Genomic DNA, 20,519 nt, shown 5'->3' on the forward strand with positions numbered 1-20,519 from the left:
AAATGCATAGGGGAGGGGACATAATCCAAATAGCAAAGAGAAATATGAGAGAAAATATCATATATAATTGAGAACCAAATAGAAATGTTGGTGGCGTGACCGACCATATAAGAATTATGCGACCAGGGCATCGCACAATTTGTCGTGGCATGCTAATATCGAATTCTTCGTTAATGTATTCACTTTGTTAAAATTTTCAAGCTCTTCGAGTGTTGTGCACCAATTCCTTCTGAGATGTGGAAGTGTTGGTACGGTAAAATTCCACAAAGAGCAGTAAGCTGACACAAAATTTTCAAGCTCTTTGAGTGTTGTGCACCCATTCCTTCTAAGATGTGGAAGTGTGGGTACTACAATACTCATTCCTTCTAAAATGTGGAAGTGTGGGTACTTCTTACCTGAGGAGTAAGTTGACACGAAAAATAAGCTTAGATTAGAACTGAGAAGCACCAGCAGACCACAGTCGGGCGACTCCGACAGTTTCAAAAAGCCACACAACATTAAAAAGCAAGCCCAAACAAAGAGTACGTGGTCCACTCTTTTAAGCATTGTTTGTTAGACTCTATTTCATATGCTTTGCTTGCCTTCTTTGTTGCTTATTGATAATCATGCATGAACCGGACACCCTCCAATGATATGTCACGGTACGATGTTCGTTCCACATACAATCACATAGGTTAATGATGTAGTTGGAGCAGACCCGGTTGTACGGCCATCAACATGGCATGCACGTGCAAGTCAAGCAAACAACCCACGGAACCAAAACCCACAAGCTCCTCCATGGCCAAGCCCACATCCGCCCATGAGCTGGCGAGAGGATCTCCTGTTGCGACCATGTCGACAAGGCAATTACAGAGCTTAAAAACTAAGCAATACATCATGTGGAATTAGAAAGAACAAATAATAGCAGCCAATACACGTCCATCATAAAATTCCAAGTCAGTGACAGGTCGGCCCGCATCAACAAATCTGACTATTACACATCACATATACAATAGTGTCCTGGTTTGGCACCGGCGATCCACACATTGGTGGGCGTGTGCCTTGTTCGAGCATGTCACTCAGTGTGAGGCTGCTCGGAATTGTCGGTAGCCTACCCTACCTCTCATGTGATGCATCATCTGCTGGAGAGCGGTTGCTCGGGCCTTCCAACCAACCACTTAATCATTTTCCATGTCGGCCCTCCTTGTCCGTCCTATTGTTCAATACCGCCGACCAAACTATTCAGAATGTATGGACTTAGAACCCGTGGCATGGGCCCTATGGTGCACTTGGTTTCTCGCGTCGGTCTGCCCGGGAGCTCGAGTGGAGCCCCGTGACATGACCCCAAGGACAAGCCACTCACCAATCCTCTCACCATCCACCCACAATTCCCGAACACAATATATCCGCATGGATCTCAATTTCGAACAGACAAATTCTATCGCAACAAGAAGACACACAAAAACAAAATGCATGGATATCAACATGAAGAAAACAAACTACGCTACACACGCAAGTTAAACGAGCAAACCTCGGTGCAACAAAGACGAAAGACGACGACGGACGGTGCACTCAACCGAGCGACAACATCATTGAATCCTCCAGGCGCACGAAGCAACCAAACCTGCCGAAGAAACAAGGATCGGGCACACCCACTTTGTTAAGAGCACACGAAAATGACCAAAGAAATGGCTCACCTAGAATTCATATATGCTCCAAAAACCACCTCAACTAAAGCTCGAAAAACTTCCGGCCACCGTGGCCCACCTCGAGAGGCTGGCGGTGGTCGTGTGGACAAAAAGAGGAGTCACGCTCAGACCATCCAACAGACGGGCCGACAAAGAAACTCGAGAAGTCGCTTTCATTCGAGGGCAAAAGAAGCGAGGTGTATGGACGAAAAGAGAAGCCACGGTGGAGCTGGTATTTGATGAAGCGAGTTGTTTATTTTATTTTTAGTGTTCATTTCATCCAAAGATTATTTTCGTCCTCTTCTTGTAGACGATGTTGCGCATGTGTTTTATTTGGACCAATACGTTTTGGCTGCCATAATGTGGAACAAAACTCAAGCCCTTCAAATAGAACAAAAGCAGCATAAGTTTTGCAGCAACGGGGCAGACAATTAAGCGGCACTACAAGTTGTCTATCAAAATAGTGAGACATGCACAAACAACAGATAAACTGGAATTAATATAGGCACAATAACATCAATCAATCAGCAATCCGTAATAGCCCCATCTCAGATCCACAGAGTCAGCTGTGTTGACTGACTACACGGAACTCTGAGGCCTATATAACGATGAGAAAGAATGACAACAATACTCTGGTGACCAGATAGAGATGATCTTGGCGTCAGGGGAAAGGAGAAGGTACAGCAGATGGAGAGCAGAAGCTGGAGACTGAGATCATCTATCTCATGAACGGGTGCCTTCTCGCCCCTCTTTCATTCACCTGAAGCTGTGGTGACTTGGGCCTGGTCACCTGCTTCGTCGACCTTTGTGGACGGAACGGCCTGTCGAACTTTGGGAGGGGCCGTGCTTGTGGCACCAAGGTCCTCCTCAGCTGCTTCAGCGCCTTCTCTTCCTCGATCTTCACACACACATTACATATACAGAAGTTGGTTAGTCGCCATGGTACAACACAAAAAAAAAAAAGGCTGACGAACAGGCAAGGATGCGTCGCGTGTATGTATGTACCTTCTGTGCAAATTCGTTTTCCTCTCGCAACCTCTTGTAAGTGATCTCCTTCTCCTTCACCTGCATCACAATGAAATGCTCCATAAACCCTCCTTCCTACAAAGCTAGTTCATTTCAGAGGTATAGTAGTATAGAAGGAGCAAAAGCAGGTAAAATTACTGACTCTGTTATCAAATTCTGATCTTTGAACCGCCCTCTCATCAACATGCAGTTCAAACTGTTGCACTTCAGTAAGAGGCTTTCGCTCCTTCTGTGGAAGAGGAATAGGATCCCTGCAACCAAATTAAAAGTCGTAAGACAAGAGATCGTGTGATGTGTATCATAAATTCTCCTCTGAGCCTCTTCCCAGATAAAACATAAATCAAGAGGTCGTACGTAGGACAAGGGGTTGCACATGCTACTTACTCTTTCAGTATCGGTTGTGCCCTGACAATTCTCCTCTGAGCCTCTTCCCTCGCCATCCTCTCTCTTTCTTCCATTAGCCTTTGCTGCTCCACTTCATGTCTCACCAAGCTCTCCAGCTGAAAACCTTCTGGCCTCGTGCATGGTTTCGGTTCAGGCTTTGGTGGCACCTGAGTGGAAAATGTCAAGAGATGGCCTGGGAGCAGGATATGTTCAGCATATATCTATCACTTTGCACGTACCACTGGATAGTCTGTGGTGTAAGGATAGGGATTAGCCTTGAATTTCCGGGCCTTCTCTTCCTCTAGCTTCTTCTGCAACAGTTGTGCCTCTAGTTGCCTCTCCTTGTCATGCCCTCTTTCCTGTAAACATGGGTACAGTGTTATTCGCTTGCAGCAAAGATGGGCAAGAAAGTATAAACACATTTCACATACATCTGTATGTAGATTGAAAGGGTTGGGTATCGTCAGTCTCGGCATATCTTTCTTGTCATGGTAGGAAGAAGATTCAGAGTACAGAGAAAGCTGCAAAAAAAGGACAACAGATTTAAAAAGGTGAAAAGGTTGCTGACAACACTACTTGGTTTACTTCAGCACACACCTTGTCGAGAAGATCCGCAACTGCAGGAGGTCCCAAGCGGTCGTCAGTACGAAAATGGAACTCCTTGGGCTCTGTTGCCTGGGCCTTCGGGTGGGCAAAAACACCAATATCACCCTTGCTCTCAAGAATCTGCATGGAATGATGTTCAGGCTAATTTTCCAAAGCATTATATAGTTGAATGTATATAAGGTTGAAATGTACAAGACCTTTTTGTTCAGTGGCTTGGCCTTGAACTTGGGGACTTTCTCCAATTCCTCTAGTTCCAATTCCTGAGTGCTTTTCACCCTGTTAAAGCTCATGTTAGAGTCGAATTTACAAGGTTGCAGCACAGTAAAAGTGATTATTGTTTCCTCAATAAATGTACCTAGATGGCCTTGCGCGCAGTGCTGTCTCAAGTTGTGGGGGTTTCGCTTCAGCAAGTTTAAGTGGCTTACTACCCTGACTCTATAAGATGTATACTTTCAGTCATTGCCACAATCAACAACATAACGTGGAAAAACCAGGTGCTAGTATGCTTACCCGCATAGTTCCTACGGAAGAAGCTTCTGAACATGTGTCAGCATGTCGAGACACTCTTTCCATCGTTTTAAGGTGAAACTCCTATAGTCAATGCAAAGGCGTGACTTAATTAGTGGACGATCACTCGGCGAATTTGTTATGACAGTCAAATACGTACATTGAATTCAGGGAGCTGTGGAGCTGTCCTTGGAAGAGGAGGGAAAGACGGAGCTTCGGCTATCTAAAAGCAGAAGCAAGAAATTAGTTAGGCTTCATCCCCTGAAGCATGCAATTCATTTAGTTAAACAGAAACACAGGAAATTTTCCCACCTTTTTGTTAAATGGCCGTGCTCTGAACTTTGGAATCTTGGCCAGCATTTCCTCCTCTAGTTCTGAAGAGCTTTTCATTCTGACTGCTCGGACCCTGTGGGTAGTCTGAAACTCAGGTTCCTTTGGCCTTGTTAGCATAAGTTTGGGCCTTCTCTGTGAGGCAGTTGCTGCATCCTCCTGCATGGTTAATCCAAATTATAATATATTTTTCATGGTCAAGTATTAAGATGTAATAAATGCGGCAATTCATCAAACTCTGGATTGCTAGTGGAGATATCCGTATCATTGCACCAAGAAAAATAAATTAAACAACGGCAGTTCACAGTGAGCATACAAACTGTAATATGGATGTAAAGCTCCTAGTCAACTACTAATACCGTTTTCATCATCAAATATTCACAGATTGATGATAAAGGTAATGATTCTTTTTTATCAAACTCCGAACTGCTATCAGCCCCAAGAATAACAAAAATTAAGCAACGTACACCCACACGATATGTGGAAAGGACTACTTAAACTTACAATAGACATTGTTCTGCAATATGAATTAAACAACAACAATTCACAATGAGCATTATGAATTACAATAGACATTGTTCTGCAATATGAATTAAACAACAACAAACTCCTAGTCAACTACTAATACCGTTTTCATCATCAAATATTCACAGATTGATGATAAAGGTAAGATTTTTTTTTTACCAAACTTCGAACTGCTATCATGCGCCAATAATAACAAAAATTAAGCAACATACACCCACACGATATGTGGACAGGAATACTTAAACTTACATTAGACATTGATCTGCTGTAGTGGCTGCCCAAATCTCTAGTCCCTGACTCGAACTTCTTGACCATTTCAGCTGCCGAAATATATGGAGTCACTGTCACTTCCTGAAAAACGGGCAACAATTACAGTAAGTACAAGTTCACAAAATAATAAAATGACATTACACCTGCAGTTTCATATCTCTCCCCACTACACAACAAAATGAACTTTATTTAGAGTCAGAAGAAGATGTCGCCACCTTCAGAGAGTGGGCGTCGTCATGGCGGTGCCTCATGGAAGACTGTACCACCTCGGTGCTTCCTGATAAACTACAACATCTTCCTTTGTGAAGCAGCACCCGGGACTTGACGTTCAATATCTGGTCATCGCAATGATTTATAAGTTCACAGTACATGGACAAGTTCTACCAGTAATACAAGTTCCTGCTATACCTGTCTTGTACTTCCATCATCTAGTTTTTGCCTCTTCACAGCCTGATTTTCTTGCCTGATATCATTTGCAGCAGCAGCTGCCTTTCCTGCCACCGCATCACGAGCCCCCCTAAGAACCAACAACCCAGAACATCGTTAAGCGAACCATCTCAAACTTTGGAAAACGGTATCAATATCTACGAGTCAGCATGCATATATTTCTCCTACTTGATCGCACTCTTCTTCTTTAATGCCAGCGAGGACTGCTTCAGATTAGACGGTTGCACGGTCTTTGAGCGAGTGGATGAGCTCCCCTGCACCTTGGGAGTGCACGCTTCAGCCTTCACTGTTGACTTGGCACGAGTGGTCGCAGCAGTGGTAACTTCCGCAGGTGGAGGCGGCCTCTGAATCTTAGGCGTGCTAGACCCAACATCTGCTGCTAAAACCACGGCAATGTCGATATCAGAATTGAGGAATGAATTCCCAGCCGGCATTCCTCCAAGAAATACTAGTTAGTGACTCACATTTTGCAGCCAAATCTTTGGACAGGGGGAACTCGAAAGACTTGGGTGACTCCTCCTTCTCTTCTGTTGGCGGCGACTCTGACATGGTGTCAGGACAAGCAGACGTGCTGACCAAATGAAGAAAGACAGGCAAACATGGTATGAGGACAAAAGTATGCCAAACACAGAAGGAGAGATACGAGGTCCAAATAGGCAATTTTTCGGGTGTCACAGAACACAGTTAACTGGCAGAAACAGAACACAACAATGATATGTAAATTCTAGAAGAAAGAGAATCACCCCAGCGCTTACCCATCGATATCCCCTGCCGGATTTGGGGCTTTGACTGCTGCCTCCTCCGTTGCTTGGTTCTACCGCCGCAAACACCAACACAGATTGGGTGATGAGAAGGGGGAACAAAAACAACCCAACCCAAATCAGAGCAAAATCGAGGCAATCTCTTTCCATTTTCGTTACCTTTGGAGATGGAGCCGGGTCCTCCGCGTCCGCGAAGTCGCAGAGCGCGTCGATCTTGACCTCCGTTCTCGACTCCTTGATCCTCGGGGCGAACGCTGCGCGCAAGAAGGAGAGAGAGAAGAGCAAGTCAGGGTAAATTTCCGGGAGAGAAGGCGCGTGGAGGGGGAGGGGGAGGGGGCGGGGTGCGTACGCGAGGGCGCGTGGCTGGCGCCGGCCTCGAACCAGCGCTCGGCGACGCGGATGTCGGCCTCCGTCTCGTCGACGACAAAGTCGAAGTACTTGGGCGCGCGGTACTCGTACGCCTCATCCACCTGGAACTGCACGGCCGCCGCCTCCGTCCCGGAGGAGGGTTTGGTCTCCGCCGCCATGGACGGGCAGAATTCTAGGGTTAGGAGCGCGCGAGCTAGGGTTCTCTCTCTATCTCTCCGGATGTGGTGGTGTGAGATGTATGGTTTTGATTGGAGGCGGGGAGAAGAAGGGAAGGGAAGGGAAGGGGATCGGCTGGATCGGGGGGGAGGAGCCTGGTGGGGGTGGGTTGGAGAAGAACGTTGCGAGTCCAACGGTCGGGGGATTTTAAGTGTTTGCCGATTGCCAAAGGGGCAAGTCTTAACGGAGGGGAAGGGAGGAGAGGAGGACTGGACCTGGGTGGTTGGGTGCTGCGATAGAGATCTCGGCGCTGTGTGCGCAACGGCTATTTTTGCGGCGCGGCTGCCAGCGGTGCGCACTCAGATTAATGGTCCGCCGGACTAGGAATTTTTCGAGGGACCAACAGATTAGTGGTACTGCTACAGCCTACAGCTATCGATCGGGCACAGACTGCCCATGTTGGTTGTAGCTTAACGGTCATGATGCAATGTAAAACTTGCTTAGAATAACAGGATGCCTTCTTCTCGCTTTACAACTCGCCAATTCATCCTCAATGAATCAGAGGGTGTTTGAATCCAAAGGACTTATTTTAGTTTGACCTAAAATAGTCTCTATAAAAGGCTAAAGTTCCAAGCACCCCTGACTAAAGAGGGTAGTCAGGGGTACCTCTACTAAAATGTGGATTAGTCTTCTCTCTCTTCATTTAACTCCTCTCCTTTTAACACATGCGAGTTCTGAATTGGAGGATTTGGAGGATAATAAATGCTCATTAATTTGATTTTAGTCTCTTTAGTATTTGGATCCGAGCATGGAAGAGGCTAGCAAGCTTTAGTCCCACTACTTTTAGTCATGAGACTAAAACGTATCCAAGCACCCTCTCAGACCTAACTCAACTCTAAGTAGTAGCAGGCATGACAAACAAGCATGAATGAGTAGGCACATCAGAGCTCAAACAACTCCTACTCATGCTAGTGGGTTTCATCTATTTACTGTGGAAATGACAGGTCATGCAGAGAAAAAGGGGGTTCAACTACCGCAGCAAGTAACGGATGAATCGTTGTTGTCCCAATGCAGTAAAAGAGAGCAGTAGTGAGAGAGTGGGATTGTATGGGAATGAACAAGGGGGTTTTGCTTGCCTGGCACTTCTGAAGATGATATAGTTCTTCATTGATATCATCGAACTCATCGTCGGAACATACGTCTATCGAGGGGGAACAACCACCGGCAAATAAGAGGGAACACAATCAATGCAATGCAACAATATGATGCATGAATGTAACATGGCAATATGTTGTGATTTGAGCTAAGTGTGTGAACACGATTTGGTAAAGGTAGCGGTGAGAGGCCATGTAGGAGTACATGATGGGTTGTCTCATTGAAACCGTCCTCAGAAACTGAGTTCTATGTTTGTGATCCATGAACAGCTACTACCGCACATTGGGCTCCGGGCACTCCAAGCTCTCTCGACTTATTAATCAACCTGATCTTTGTCCAGAAGTTGCAACTAGTTTTTGGTATTTGTAGGATATGTGTTGGGGGCCATGCATAGCGCTGACCCTAGGGGTGGGCTATGATGCGGTAGAGACACAAGGCACGGTGTACCGGGATGCTCGTTTGGTGCCTCGGGAATCCTGCTCTCATCGTTTGGGGCCGTGAGCGAAACCCCGGTCGGATCTCCTTGCAGATGAAACCCGAATAGGCGATAAACCTGGACTAAAGACTTGTGTGGTTAGTCAGGTCGTGGCCGACACCCTCGCCAGGCTTCCGCTTGAAGGTTGCCGAGATATATGATGTGTACATGGCGGTAAGTGACGAGAGCGTGTGTGAAAAAGTACACCCCTGCAGGGTTAACATCATCTATTCGAATAGTCGTGTCCGCGATAAAGGACTTCTGGGTTGCATGTACAGTTCATAGACAAGTGAAAGTGGATACTCTAAAATGCGCAAGATAAGTGTGAGTGCTATGGATGGCGTTCTCATAGGGAGACAGGAGCAGGTTCATAGTGGTGTATTGATTTGGTGAATATGTGGACTCGTGTGCGCCACCTCAAAAGAGTTACCTGCAGTCGTAGTTCAGGATAGCCACCGAGTCAAAGCTGGCTTGCTGCTGTTAAACTCCACCACCCCTTTTGTTGACACTGATGCATATGTAGATAGTTCTGATGTAAGTCTTGCTAGATACATTTGTACTCACGTTTGCTTAATTTATATTTTGCAGAGAGACTTCAGTCTCATTAGTAGTACCGCGTGGACTTCGACCTTGTGACGCCCCCGATTTGACCGTACACTAATCATACACGCAAACGTGTACAATTAAGATCAGGGACTCACGGAAAGATATCACAACACAACTCTACAAATAAAATAAGTCATACAAGCATCACATTACAAGCCAGGGGCCTCGAGGGCTCGAATACAAGAGCTCGATCATAGACGGGTCAGCGAAAAAAACAATATCTGAGTACAGACATAAGTTAAAAAAGTTTGCCTTCAGAAGGCTAGCACAAACTGGGATACAGATCGAAAGAGGCGCAGGCCTCCTGCCTGGGATCCTCCTAAACTACTCCTGGTCGTTGTCAGTGGGCTGCACGTAGTAGTAGGCACTTCCCGAGTAGTAGTAGTCGTCATCAACGGTGGCGTCTGGCTCCTGGACTCCAACGTCTGGTCGCAGCAATCGGGTAGAAGGGAAAGAGGAAAAGAGGGAGAAAGCAACTGTGAGTACTCATCCAAAGTACTTGCAAGCAAGGAGCTACACTACATATGTATGCATTGGTATCAACTGGAATAAGGCTATCATATGTGGACTGAACTGCAGAATGCCGGAATAAGAGGGGGATAACTAGTCCTGTCGAAGACTACGCTTCTGGTAACCTCCATCTTGCAGCAGGAGAAGAGAGTAGATGGTAAGTTCACCAAGTAACATCGCATAGCATAATCCTAACCGATGATCCTCCCCTCGTCGCCCTGTGAGAGAGCGATCACCGGTTGTATCTGGCACTTGGAAGGGTGTGTTTTATTAAGTATCCAGTTCTAGTTGTCATAAGGTCAAGGTACAACTCCGGGTCGTCCTTTTACCGAGGGACACGGCTATTCGAATAGATTAACTTCCCTGCAGGGGTGCACCACATAACCCAACACGCTCGATCCCATTTGGCCGGACACACTTTCCTGGGTCATGCCCGGCCTCAGAAGATCAACACGTCGCAGCCCTACCTAGGCGTAACAGAGAGGTCAGCACGCCGGTCTAAATCCTATGGCGCAGGGGTCTGGGCCCATTGCACACCTGCACATTGCGTACGCGGCCGGAAGCAGAACTAGCCCCCTTAATACAAGAGCAGGCTTACGGTCCAATCCGACGCGCGCCATTCAGTCGCTGACATCACGAAGGCTTCGGCTGATACCACGACGTCGAGTGCCCATAACTATCCCCGCGTAGATGGTTAGTGCGTATAGGCCAGTAGCCAGACTCAGATCAAATACCAAGATCTCGTTAAATGTGTTAAGTATCCGCGAACACCGACCAGGGCCAGGCCCACCTCTCTCCTAGGTGGTCTCAACCTGCCCCGTCGCTCCGCCACAAAGTAACAGTCGGGGGCCGTCGGGAATCCAGGCCCACCTCTATCGGGATGGAGCCACCTGCCCCTTCAGCCCCCAACTCCGAACAGTACCACAGGTAATGTAACTGTGCAAAGTATATAGTATATGCCCGTGATCACCTCCCGAAGTGATCACGGCCCAGTACTATAGCATGGCAGACAGACAAGAGTGTAGGGCCACTGATGGAACACTAGCATCCTATACTAAGCAGTAGGATATCAGGTAATGGTAACAACAGTAGTAGTAAGGACATGCTATGCATCAGGATAGGAATAACGGAAAGCAGTAACATGCTACACTACTCTAATGCAAGCAGTATAGAGAAGAGTAGGCGATATCTGGTGATCAAAGGGGGGGCTTGCCTGGTTGCTCTGGCAAGAAGGAGGGGTCATCTTCGATCGATGTAGTCGAACACACGGACATCGGCAGCGGTCTTGGTGTCTACCGGAAAGGAGTAACGGAGGGGGAACACAATAAATATAAGAGCAATCAAATGTAACACAAAGCAAGACGCGACATACGTTGTGCTAGGGGTGACCTAACGTAGGGATAGGCGATACCGGCGAAGGGGAGAAACATTCGGGAAAGTATTTCCGGTATTTCGCGTTTTCGGGCAGATGAACCAGAGAGGGAAAGTTGCGTGTTCGCTATGCTAGGGATGTGTGACGGACGAACGGACTGCGTATCCGGATTCGTCACGTCGTTCTGAGCAACTTTCATCTATAAAACTTTTTCATCTGACATATGAATTACTTTCTATTAATTTTCAAAGGTTTAAACAATTTCTAAAGTTTCTGGTTTTATTTTAATTTATTTTAATCCGAGTTGACCAAGTCAACTTTGACTTGTCAAAAAGGCAGGGAGTGGCCCACATGTCATAGGTCGTATCTAAACAAATAAATAAAACTAATCTAATTGAAAGGAACCCACACGTCATTGTCACATAAATTAACTAGTGCTAATTAGTCCTTAATCTAACCTACTCCTAATTAACTGGGCCGGCCACTGGCACAGCCGTGCCTAACGTTGAGTGGCTGTGCCACGGTTGTGTGGCCATGGTATGGGTGCAGAGGCAGCGGCCATGGCCATTCTCAACAACAGCAAGCAGCATGAGGTAGTAGAGCAAGCAAACAAGGGCAGCGGCAGCAAGAATTACGAGCATTAGCAGCGGTAGTAGCTTAGCAGGAGCAGCAGCTACGCAGGCACACGCGAGATGCATAGGGCGTGGCTACGCGGGCGCGGGGCAAGACCGGCGAGCAGGAAGCAAGGCGGCGTGCGGCGACGGCAGGAGCGACAACAACGCAGTAGCAGGCAGACGCAAGGAGCAGCGGCAGCTCCGGCGAGGCCACACGCACGCGAGCGCATGCGGAGGCGCGGCCACGAGCGGTGCTGGCGCGGGGCAGGCAGCGGTCGCGCGCTTGGGTGCGGTTAGGAAGCGGCGCGCGCGGCCAGACGCGGTCGGACACGAACAGGGGCGCGGCTGAGCATGGCTACGGCACGAAACTTCCGACACGATGTGAAGAGCAGTCCAGGGCATCAGATCGAAGGGGAAAATGGGGTGAGATGGAGGGGAGTTCACCGTGAGTCCGGAGGAGCAGATGGCAAGGCCGGGGGTGGTCGGAGCGGTGCGGATCGATGGCGAGATGGCGGCGGCCAGACGAAGAAGACGATGGCGGCGTTGGCGATGCAGCGCCCTGGCTCGAGCTGGTGCCCGGAACGGACGAAGCCAGCCGCGACGGACCTCCTGGGCGTGCTCCCGCACGCCGGAGAGGTCGATGGCCGCGACGATGACAGCGAGGCAATGGTGACCGTGAGTTGTTCGAGCTCGAATTGAGAAGAAGAGGAGGGCCGATGAGGGATCCAGGGGTTATGAGCGAGATGGGGATTAGGGTTTCGGTGAGCGACTTTATAGGCCGAGGGAGGCGACGTGGAGGGCATCCACGGCCATGGCGCCCTGGATGTGCGCCACGCCATGGCCCCTGCCTCCCCTGTTGCCTCCCCTGTACGTGGTAGGGGAAAGGCCGGAAGTGGGCTGGGCCACGTGCACACTAGAGCCCACTTGGGCAGTACTAGTTTAGGCCTTTTCTCTTTTTTATTTGCATTTTCTTTTCTGTCTATTTACTTTCCTCTATAGTTTTCAATTTATCTTTAACTTTAAAAATATAAAAATAGCACCTAGATTAGTAAGATAAATATAACACTGCCACATTTAATTATGGCACCCAAATAAAATAGCCTAACATTTTATTAATTATAAAAGGCAATAATTAATATGGTTAAGCCACCGTTTTATTTATCTTAGTGCACTCAACTATTTTAGAAAAACTTGGTTCCTTCACCAATATTACTTATGAATTATTTGTCACATCCAGAAATTTTAGTTTAGACATTTGAAAACTTTTATAGTTTGACTTTATTTCAAATTTGAATTTGAATGGGATTTGAATCATCGTGAGATTGTCAACAACAATCGTGGTGATGTGTCAACATTTGTAGAGGGTTACTGTAGCTTAATTATCCGGGCGTCACAATTCTCCTCCACTACAAGAAATCTCGTCCCGAGATTTAAGAGGTGGTGAAAGGGGGAAAGGTTTTGGTTATGAATCTAGCGGGTCTTCTCAATCTTGGTTGCTCTTCTCGAAGAGATCGATCCATTACATTGTTGTCATCCTTTTTTCGGGATCTCCATCATACTTACGAATAGGTAGGGGGCAGCTCTACAACGATAGGATGTTATAAGGGAAAATCTTCTAGGGGTTTCCCAAGTATGAACATATGAGTATCTCTCGAGTTGAACAAATGAAACACATCGAGAGCAAAGTGGTGCAATAAGAAGTTTCAAGCGGATAGGCAATCGTTCATTGCCTGAAACAGAGTGTGAATGGGGTTCAGAGCAACGGGAATAAGTATTGTGTCCGATACCAGAATTGATCACTAGGAAGGTGGCTCGCAAATTACATACGAAGTCAAGCTCTAGGAATAACTTTGGCAACAGGGTGTATAGGAGAGTCAGGTTTCGATCGCGGGACCTGTGGGTTATGGGCCCACATGTGGGTTAAAAGTAGGAAGGGCGGTGACATCTTGCACGATCATGTAAGCAAGGCATGTCAGAGAATTGCCTGTCATTTATGTCGGCAACAACATCGGTACCAATGGCGAGGAACGAAGAGAACCATTTTCCTGCTCGTCGAAACGAGGCGGACCAATAGGTAAAGTTCTCGTCCATCGGTGGTTACCGGAATGTCAACAACAATAGTAACAGGGTCTTACTGAAAGAGTTGTACGCTGAGGTGCTTATAAAAGCAGTGACGTATTATTGCTTAGATCATATAAATCTCAAGAAGGTTAAACAGAACAATGGAAAGGAAAATGTGATTATCAGATTAAACAGAACAATGGAAAGGAAAAAATGTGTTTAAGCACATATTTCAGGGGTATATCCTTCCCAATACAAGCAGAGTATGATACCCAAGACCGGATAGAAGGTACAAAACCACTTAGGTAAGGGGAGAGGAATTTCATGACGTTACCCATACAGTGGTGTTTGGGTAATTGAGCAGGAAATATTAGCATTGGGCTTCAAATGTTCTTGTTGAAAATCGGAGTACCATAGACATGCTTCGAGATAGCGTTGGCATGGTATTCAAGCAAAGGTCAGACTTTGGATACTCAAAGGATCCGTCAGGAACAATTTGTAGAATAAGTCTTACAATTTCCTCATGGTAGAATGGATAACCTTGTAGAAAAGGAAACTATAACACTAGGTCCTCCGGCCAGGTGCACTAGGCATGATATCACCTTACCGGGTCATCTAAAGACCAATGTTGTACTCTTGGAAATATATTCAAGCCATCATATCTGACCGAGTTTCAGATCTGATTGGTGTCAGGATATCTCAGACTCAGGATGCCTGATAAGAAGAGGTGCAACACAATTGACGAGATGACATTATATGATTCTCGGGAAATGAACTATGGAAGCGAGTTCCGAAACCAGAGTTCCTCAGTAAACCAAGGAGAGGATGAGGAGGTGGCTGATGAACTCAGCGACAATTCAACGAGATTTCCAAAAGATGGATTTCCACAATTATGTGAACAGGGAGATAACATCTGTCAGATCAAATGATATAAGGATGTATGCTCGAGGAAAACATGCACAATTAAGCATTGGTTGAAAAGTGGACCCAAAATATGGTCTTAGGTAGCATGATCAATGTTAGAAAGGTGACTCAACAAGCAATAGTCTAAGAATGAAATACCGACCATTAACTTGAAAGGAATAGGGTTGCTAGAAACACGAACAAGTTTATGTTGAACGGAAGGCAATAAAGTGGTCGATGATAACACAAATCATCGAGGGCAAGGAGGGTACTTCTCATCATGAATTCAATTGATATCTTGGAAGGGGTCAAAATGTTGATGATGATCACGACACATTGGTCGAGAGGTTTCAAGAAGATGTAACCGATCAGCGATGACATCAAGTTAACGGAATGATGAAGCGAGAAGTTATTGAAACCATAGGTACGACACAAACTTGAAATCAAGCTTGTCATTCAAGGACAATTGTTATGACGAGGAAGATCGACGTAAGATTAGCTCACCTCGAATTTTTTGCTCTGGGAAGGACTAGGTAGCACAGTTAAAATCGGTATGACAAGGATATAGCCAAACAGGCTAGGAATGACGTGATCGAGTTCAAACTCGTAAGTCATGAAGGTTACCACGATTTGTTTAATCGCGGTGCAGACTTCAGTCAGTTATCGGTGTCTTTGAGTGTTTAATAACTCAGAGCCCATGAAAAATTGGAATTAGTGAGAATGTAGCACTTGATGAAGAACTCATAAGAAGTATGCAGTTCCATGATAATCTCGAGATACCAGGGGGTAATACTCAACGACAGATCATAGTAAAGGTTGGAATAGGGTAATGCTCTACAGAAGACAAGTGCTCAAACTTGCACGAGAAATGGAATCAAGGAGAAACATGGTCGGAACCATGTCCACAGATACAAGATGAACTTATAACAAGGGGGTAATTATTTTAAGAGAAGCTTCCATGATAAGGTATACATCGTTTCCATGGGCATGAACACAGGGTTCAAGGTCGACTCCCACTTGTTCAACGCATAACCTTTCATTCACCTCTCATATTTAGAAAATGACATTAGTTGTTGACAGTTTTACCTGGTGCAATACCAGATAAGTATGACCCGTGAAATCTTCCGGGTTTGCACATATTAGGGAAGGCATTGGTTCAAACCATCGGGTATCTTAGGAACATATATCACAAACTTCAGGAGTAAATAACACAAGCTCGAAAGTAGAGCATGGTTGACAAGGCGGAGGATACAGTTTACCAAAGGCATTATATACTTGTGGAAAGGATCACAAGGTTATTGAACATTAAGGACGATGTTGGATGAAATCCAACAATGGATCTGATGATCCACAACGGAGCTGATGTGAGTATCGGTACTGTACCAGAAGAAGAAAGAATGCAAAGGCATTGGATTATGGAAACAACTGACTAATCCAGAGCTCAAATGCAAAGGAATTATGATTTTCAAATCAAGGGATCAGAAGCAATGTTCTGATTAGGGATGGATAAGTTGAATAGCCTTAGGGGTACAATCGACGACAATTGGATTTGTTGAGAACCAGCTCATGTTCAAAATGACGTCTGAGCCGGAAAGAAAATTTAAAAGGATCAACTGATGATTGCATGCATTCGCACTCATGTTGAATCAAAGGGATCAAAATGACGGTGCCTAAGGGTACTAACGAATATTGCCAGACATATGGAAAGCATCCATCATGCAAGCAGACAAGTATTGTAGAGCAATAAGCTACTAAGGATTTTTAGAGGATCGAATAGTATTTTGATGACCATTGTGAAACACATGAACAACTGGGGATGAGCGGATACTCGATAAGGGAGAGATATTATCCGTAGGGGTATTCAGGTGGCAAGGAACTACAAGGCAGTAGGCACACAATATTCTCGGAACAATACTGAAAGTGCAACTATCCCTAGGTGGTGTTGGTAATTCATAACAACATATAGCTCATTGAGCTAATGCTATTCCAAGATGATTACTTCAGGAAAGCTCAATGATTGGCATGGCATGGATGTGAAAGTGGAACCCTCAAAATGCTAAGGACAAAGGATTGGCTCAAGCTCAAAAGCTCAAGATTCTTCATTTTATATTTTAGTGATCCAAGATCACATTGAGTCTTTAGGAAAAGCCAATACTATCAAGGAGGGATGAGGTGTTGCTTAATGAGCCTCTTGCTTCATGTGCTTAGTGATATGCTCCAAAACCCTCAACTACTTTCCCATATCCACATATGACCTAAACCCTAAGCCAAACTCGGTCCTACCGATTCTTCCTATCCGGCGCCACCGAGTTTCACTTGTCACAAGCCACTGCCAAACCCTAGCAATTCGGTTCTACCGATAGGGATCTCGGTCTCACCGAGATGGGATTGCAAACTCTCTGTTTCCCTTTCGTAACTTTTCGGTCTCACCGAAAGAGCGAATCGGTCCCACCGAGATTGCAATGTAAATTCAGTGTTTCCCCTTTGTAACTTTTTGGTCTCACCGAAAGAGCAAATTGGTCCCACCGAGTTTGCCTGACCAACTCTCTGGTTAGCTAATTACCAAATTCGGTCTCACCGAGTTTGTGTAATCGGTCTCACCGGTATTACGTTATGCCCAAACCCTAACCATATCGGTCCTACCGAGTTGCATGTCAGTCCCACCGAAAATCTCTAACGGTCACTAGGTTTACATTTTCGGTCCGACCGAGTTTGTTGATTCGGTCCCACCGAGATTGGAAAACTGTGTGTAACGGTTGGATTTTGTGTGGAGGCTATATATACCCCTCCACCTCCTCTTCATTCGAAGAGAGAGCAATCAGAACACATACACCATTCCAACTCATATGTTCTGAGAGAGAACCACCTACTCATGTGTTGAGACCAAGATATTCCATTCCTACCATATGAATCTTGATCTCTAGCCTCTCCAAGTTGCTTTCCACTCAAATCTTCTTTCCACAAAATCCAAATCCTATGAGAGAGAGTTGAGTGTTGGGGAGACTATCATTTGAAGCACGAGAGCAAGGAGTTCATTACCTACACACCATTTGTTACTTCTTGGAGAGTGGTGTCTCCTAGATTGGCTAGGTGTCACTTGGGAGCCTCCGACAAGATTGTGGAGTTGAACCAAGGAGTTTGTAAGGGCAAGGAGATCGCCTACTTCGTGAAGATCTACCGCTAGTGAGGCAAGTCCTGTGTGGGCGATGGCCATGGTGGGATAGACAAGGTTGCTTCTTCGTGCACCCTTTGTGGGTGGTTGCTTCTTCGTGGACCCTTCGTGGGTGGAGCCCTGTGTGGACTCGCGCAACCGTTACCCTTTGTGGGTGGAGCCCTGTGTGGACTCTCGCAACCGTTACCCTTTATGGGTTGAAGTCTCCATCAACGTGGATGTAGGATAGCACCACCTATCCGAACCACGAGAAAAACATCCGTGTCTCCAATTGCGTTTGCATTCTCCAAACCCTCCCTTTACATTCTTGCAAGTTGCATTTACTTTCCGCTGCCAATATAATCTTTGCATGCTTGCTTGAATTGTGTGATGATTGCTTGACTTGTCCTAAAATAGCTAAAATCTGCCAAGAACTAAAATTGGGAAAAGGTTAAGTTTTTATTTGGTCGAGTAGTCTAATCACCCCCCCCCCCTCTAGACATACTTTCGATCCTTCAAATACAGAGAATTTTCGGTGTATCTTGTAATAACAAGATCAATGGGATTTGAAAGGGCAAGTGGATGTAGTTATCCATAATGATATAATAGTGGTAGGGAATTTGCAAAGGCGATGGGCACAAAGTCTCGAAAGGGTAGCAGAGAGTAACTACGAAATCTTCTGGTGCAACAGGCGATCATCTGGCCTGAATGGGGCTCTCCGGGAGGAAGTATTTTTGAGAACCTAAAGTTATATTTTAGCAAAATCATTTAACCCGAATAGAAGAGAGATCAGAGTCCCAGAGTATAGATGAGGAATAAAATATCCTAATACCACCCAGATGGCGACGTGGGCCCGTAAGGCACACAGCCATGTTCGTAAAAAGTTTTGTAATGTCTAGACTCGACTTCGGCCAAGGAGTGTGGAAGGGGGATTCCTACAGGCAGTCGGCTCTGATACCAACTTGTGACGCCCCCAATTTGACCGTACACTAATCATACACGCAAACGTGTACAATCAAGATCAGGGACTCACGGGAAGATATCACGACACAACTCTACAAATAAAATAAGTCATACAAGCATCATATTACAAGCCAGGGGCCTCGAGGGCTCGAATACAAGAGCTCGATCATAGACGAGTCAGCGAAAGAAACAATATCTGAGTACAGACATAAGTTAAACAAGCTTGCCTTAAGAAGGCTAGCACAAACTGGGATACAGATCGAAAGAGGCGCAGGCCTCCTGCCTGGGATCCTCCTAAACTACTCCTGGTCGTCGTCAGCGGGCTGCACGTAGTAGTAGGCACCTCCCGAGTAGTAGTAGTCATCATCAACGGTGGCGTCTGGCTCCTGGACTCCAACGTCTCGTCGCAGCAATCGGGTAGAAGGGAAAGAGGAAAAGAGGGAGAAAGCAACCGTGAGTACTCATCCAAAGTACTCGTTGTTGGGGAACGCAGTAATTTCAAAAAAAATCCTACGCACACGCAAGATTATGGTGACGCATAGCAATGAGAGGGGAGAGTGTTGTCTACGTACCCACGCAGACCGACTGCGGAAGCGTTGACGCAACGTAGAGGAAGTAGTCGTACGTCTTCCCGATCCGACCGATCCAAGCACCGTTACTCCGGCACCTCCGAGTTCTTAGCACACGTACAACTCGATGACGATCCCCGGGCTCCGATCCAGCAAAGCGTCGGGGAGGAGTTCCGTCAGCACGACTGCGTGGTGACGATCTTGATGTTCTACTGTCGCAGGGCTTCGCCTAAGCACCGCTACAATATGATCAAGGTGGAATATGGTGGCAGGGGGTGAAGGAAATATGCCCTAGAGGCAATAATAAAGTTATTATTTATTTCCTTATAATCATGATAAATGTTTATTATTCATGCTAGAATTGTATTAACCGGAAACATAATACATGTGTGAATAAATAGACAAACAAAGTGTCACTAGTATGCCTCTACTTGACTAGCTCGTTAATCAAAGATGGTTATGTTTCCTAACCATGAACAATGAGTTGTTATTTGATTAACGAGGTCACATCATTAGTTGAATGATCTGATTGACATGACCCATTCCATTAGCTTAGCACCCGATCGTTTAGTATGTTGCTATTGCTCTCTTCATGACTTATACATGTTCCTATAACTATGAGATTATGCAACTCCCGTTTACCGGAGGAACACTTTGGGTACTACCAAACGTCACAACGTAACTGGGTGATTATAAAGGAGTACTACAGGTGTCTCCAATGGTACATGTTGGGTTGGCGTATTTCGAGATTAGGTTTTGTCACTCCGATTGTGGAGAGGTATCTCTGGGCCCTCTCGGTAATGCACATCACATAAGCCATGCAAGCATTACAACTAATATGGTAGTTGTGAGATGATGTATTACGGAACGAGTAAAGAGACTTGCCGGTAACGAGATTGAACTAGGTATTGGATACCGACGATCGAATCTCTGGCAAGTAACATACCAATGTCAAAGGGAACAACGTATGTTGTTATGCGGTCTGACCGATAAAGATCTTCATAGAATATGTAGGAGCCAATATGGGCATCCAGGTCCCGCTATTGGTTATTGACCGGAGACGTGTCTCGGTCATGTCTACATTGTTCTCGA

The 20,519-nt window shown here is 45.9% G+C and overlaps 1 protein-coding gene across 2 annotated transcripts; it reads right to left on the reverse strand.

Moving 5' to 3' along the window:
• Window positions 1–2,138: 2,138 nt before the first annotated feature.
• Window positions 2,139–7,256, reverse strand: LOC123188533 (protein TPX2). Of its 2 annotated transcripts, none has more exons than XM_044600701.1 (20): window positions 6,873–7,256; window positions 6,683–6,777; window positions 6,518–6,576; window positions 6,227–6,333; window positions 5,931–6,141; window positions 5,724–5,832; window positions 5,531–5,650; window positions 5,295–5,396; window positions 4,503–4,679; window positions 4,351–4,413; window positions 4,194–4,274; window positions 4,039–4,118; window positions 3,881–3,959; window positions 3,675–3,803; window positions 3,509–3,598; window positions 3,317–3,436; window positions 3,078–3,244; window positions 2,836–2,944; window positions 2,673–2,732; window positions 2,139–2,565 (listed from the first exon to the last, which is right to left on the reverse strand). In XM_044600701.1, exons 1-20 carry the CDS (start codon window positions 7,048–7,050, stop codon window positions 2,386–2,388), a joined length of 2,316 nt encoding a protein of 771 aa, XP_044456636.1. In that variant the 5' UTR covers window positions 7,051–7,256; the 3' UTR covers window positions 2,139–2,385. The 2 variants fall into 2 exon arrangements, with proteins under 2 accessions (XP_044456636.1, XP_044456637.1); XM_044600702.1 differs by having other exon boundaries at window positions 5,931–6,138; window positions 6,873–7,235.
• Between the last annotated feature and the right edge of the window lie 13,263 nt (window positions 7,257–20,519).

This window comes from Triticum aestivum, chromosome 2A (genome assembly GCF_018294505.1).
Source record: "Triticum aestivum cultivar Chinese Spring chromosome 2A, IWGSC CS RefSeq v2.1, whole genome shotgun sequence".
NCBI classification, from domain to species: domain Eukaryota; kingdom Viridiplantae; phylum Streptophyta; class Magnoliopsida; order Poales; family Poaceae; genus Triticum; species Triticum aestivum.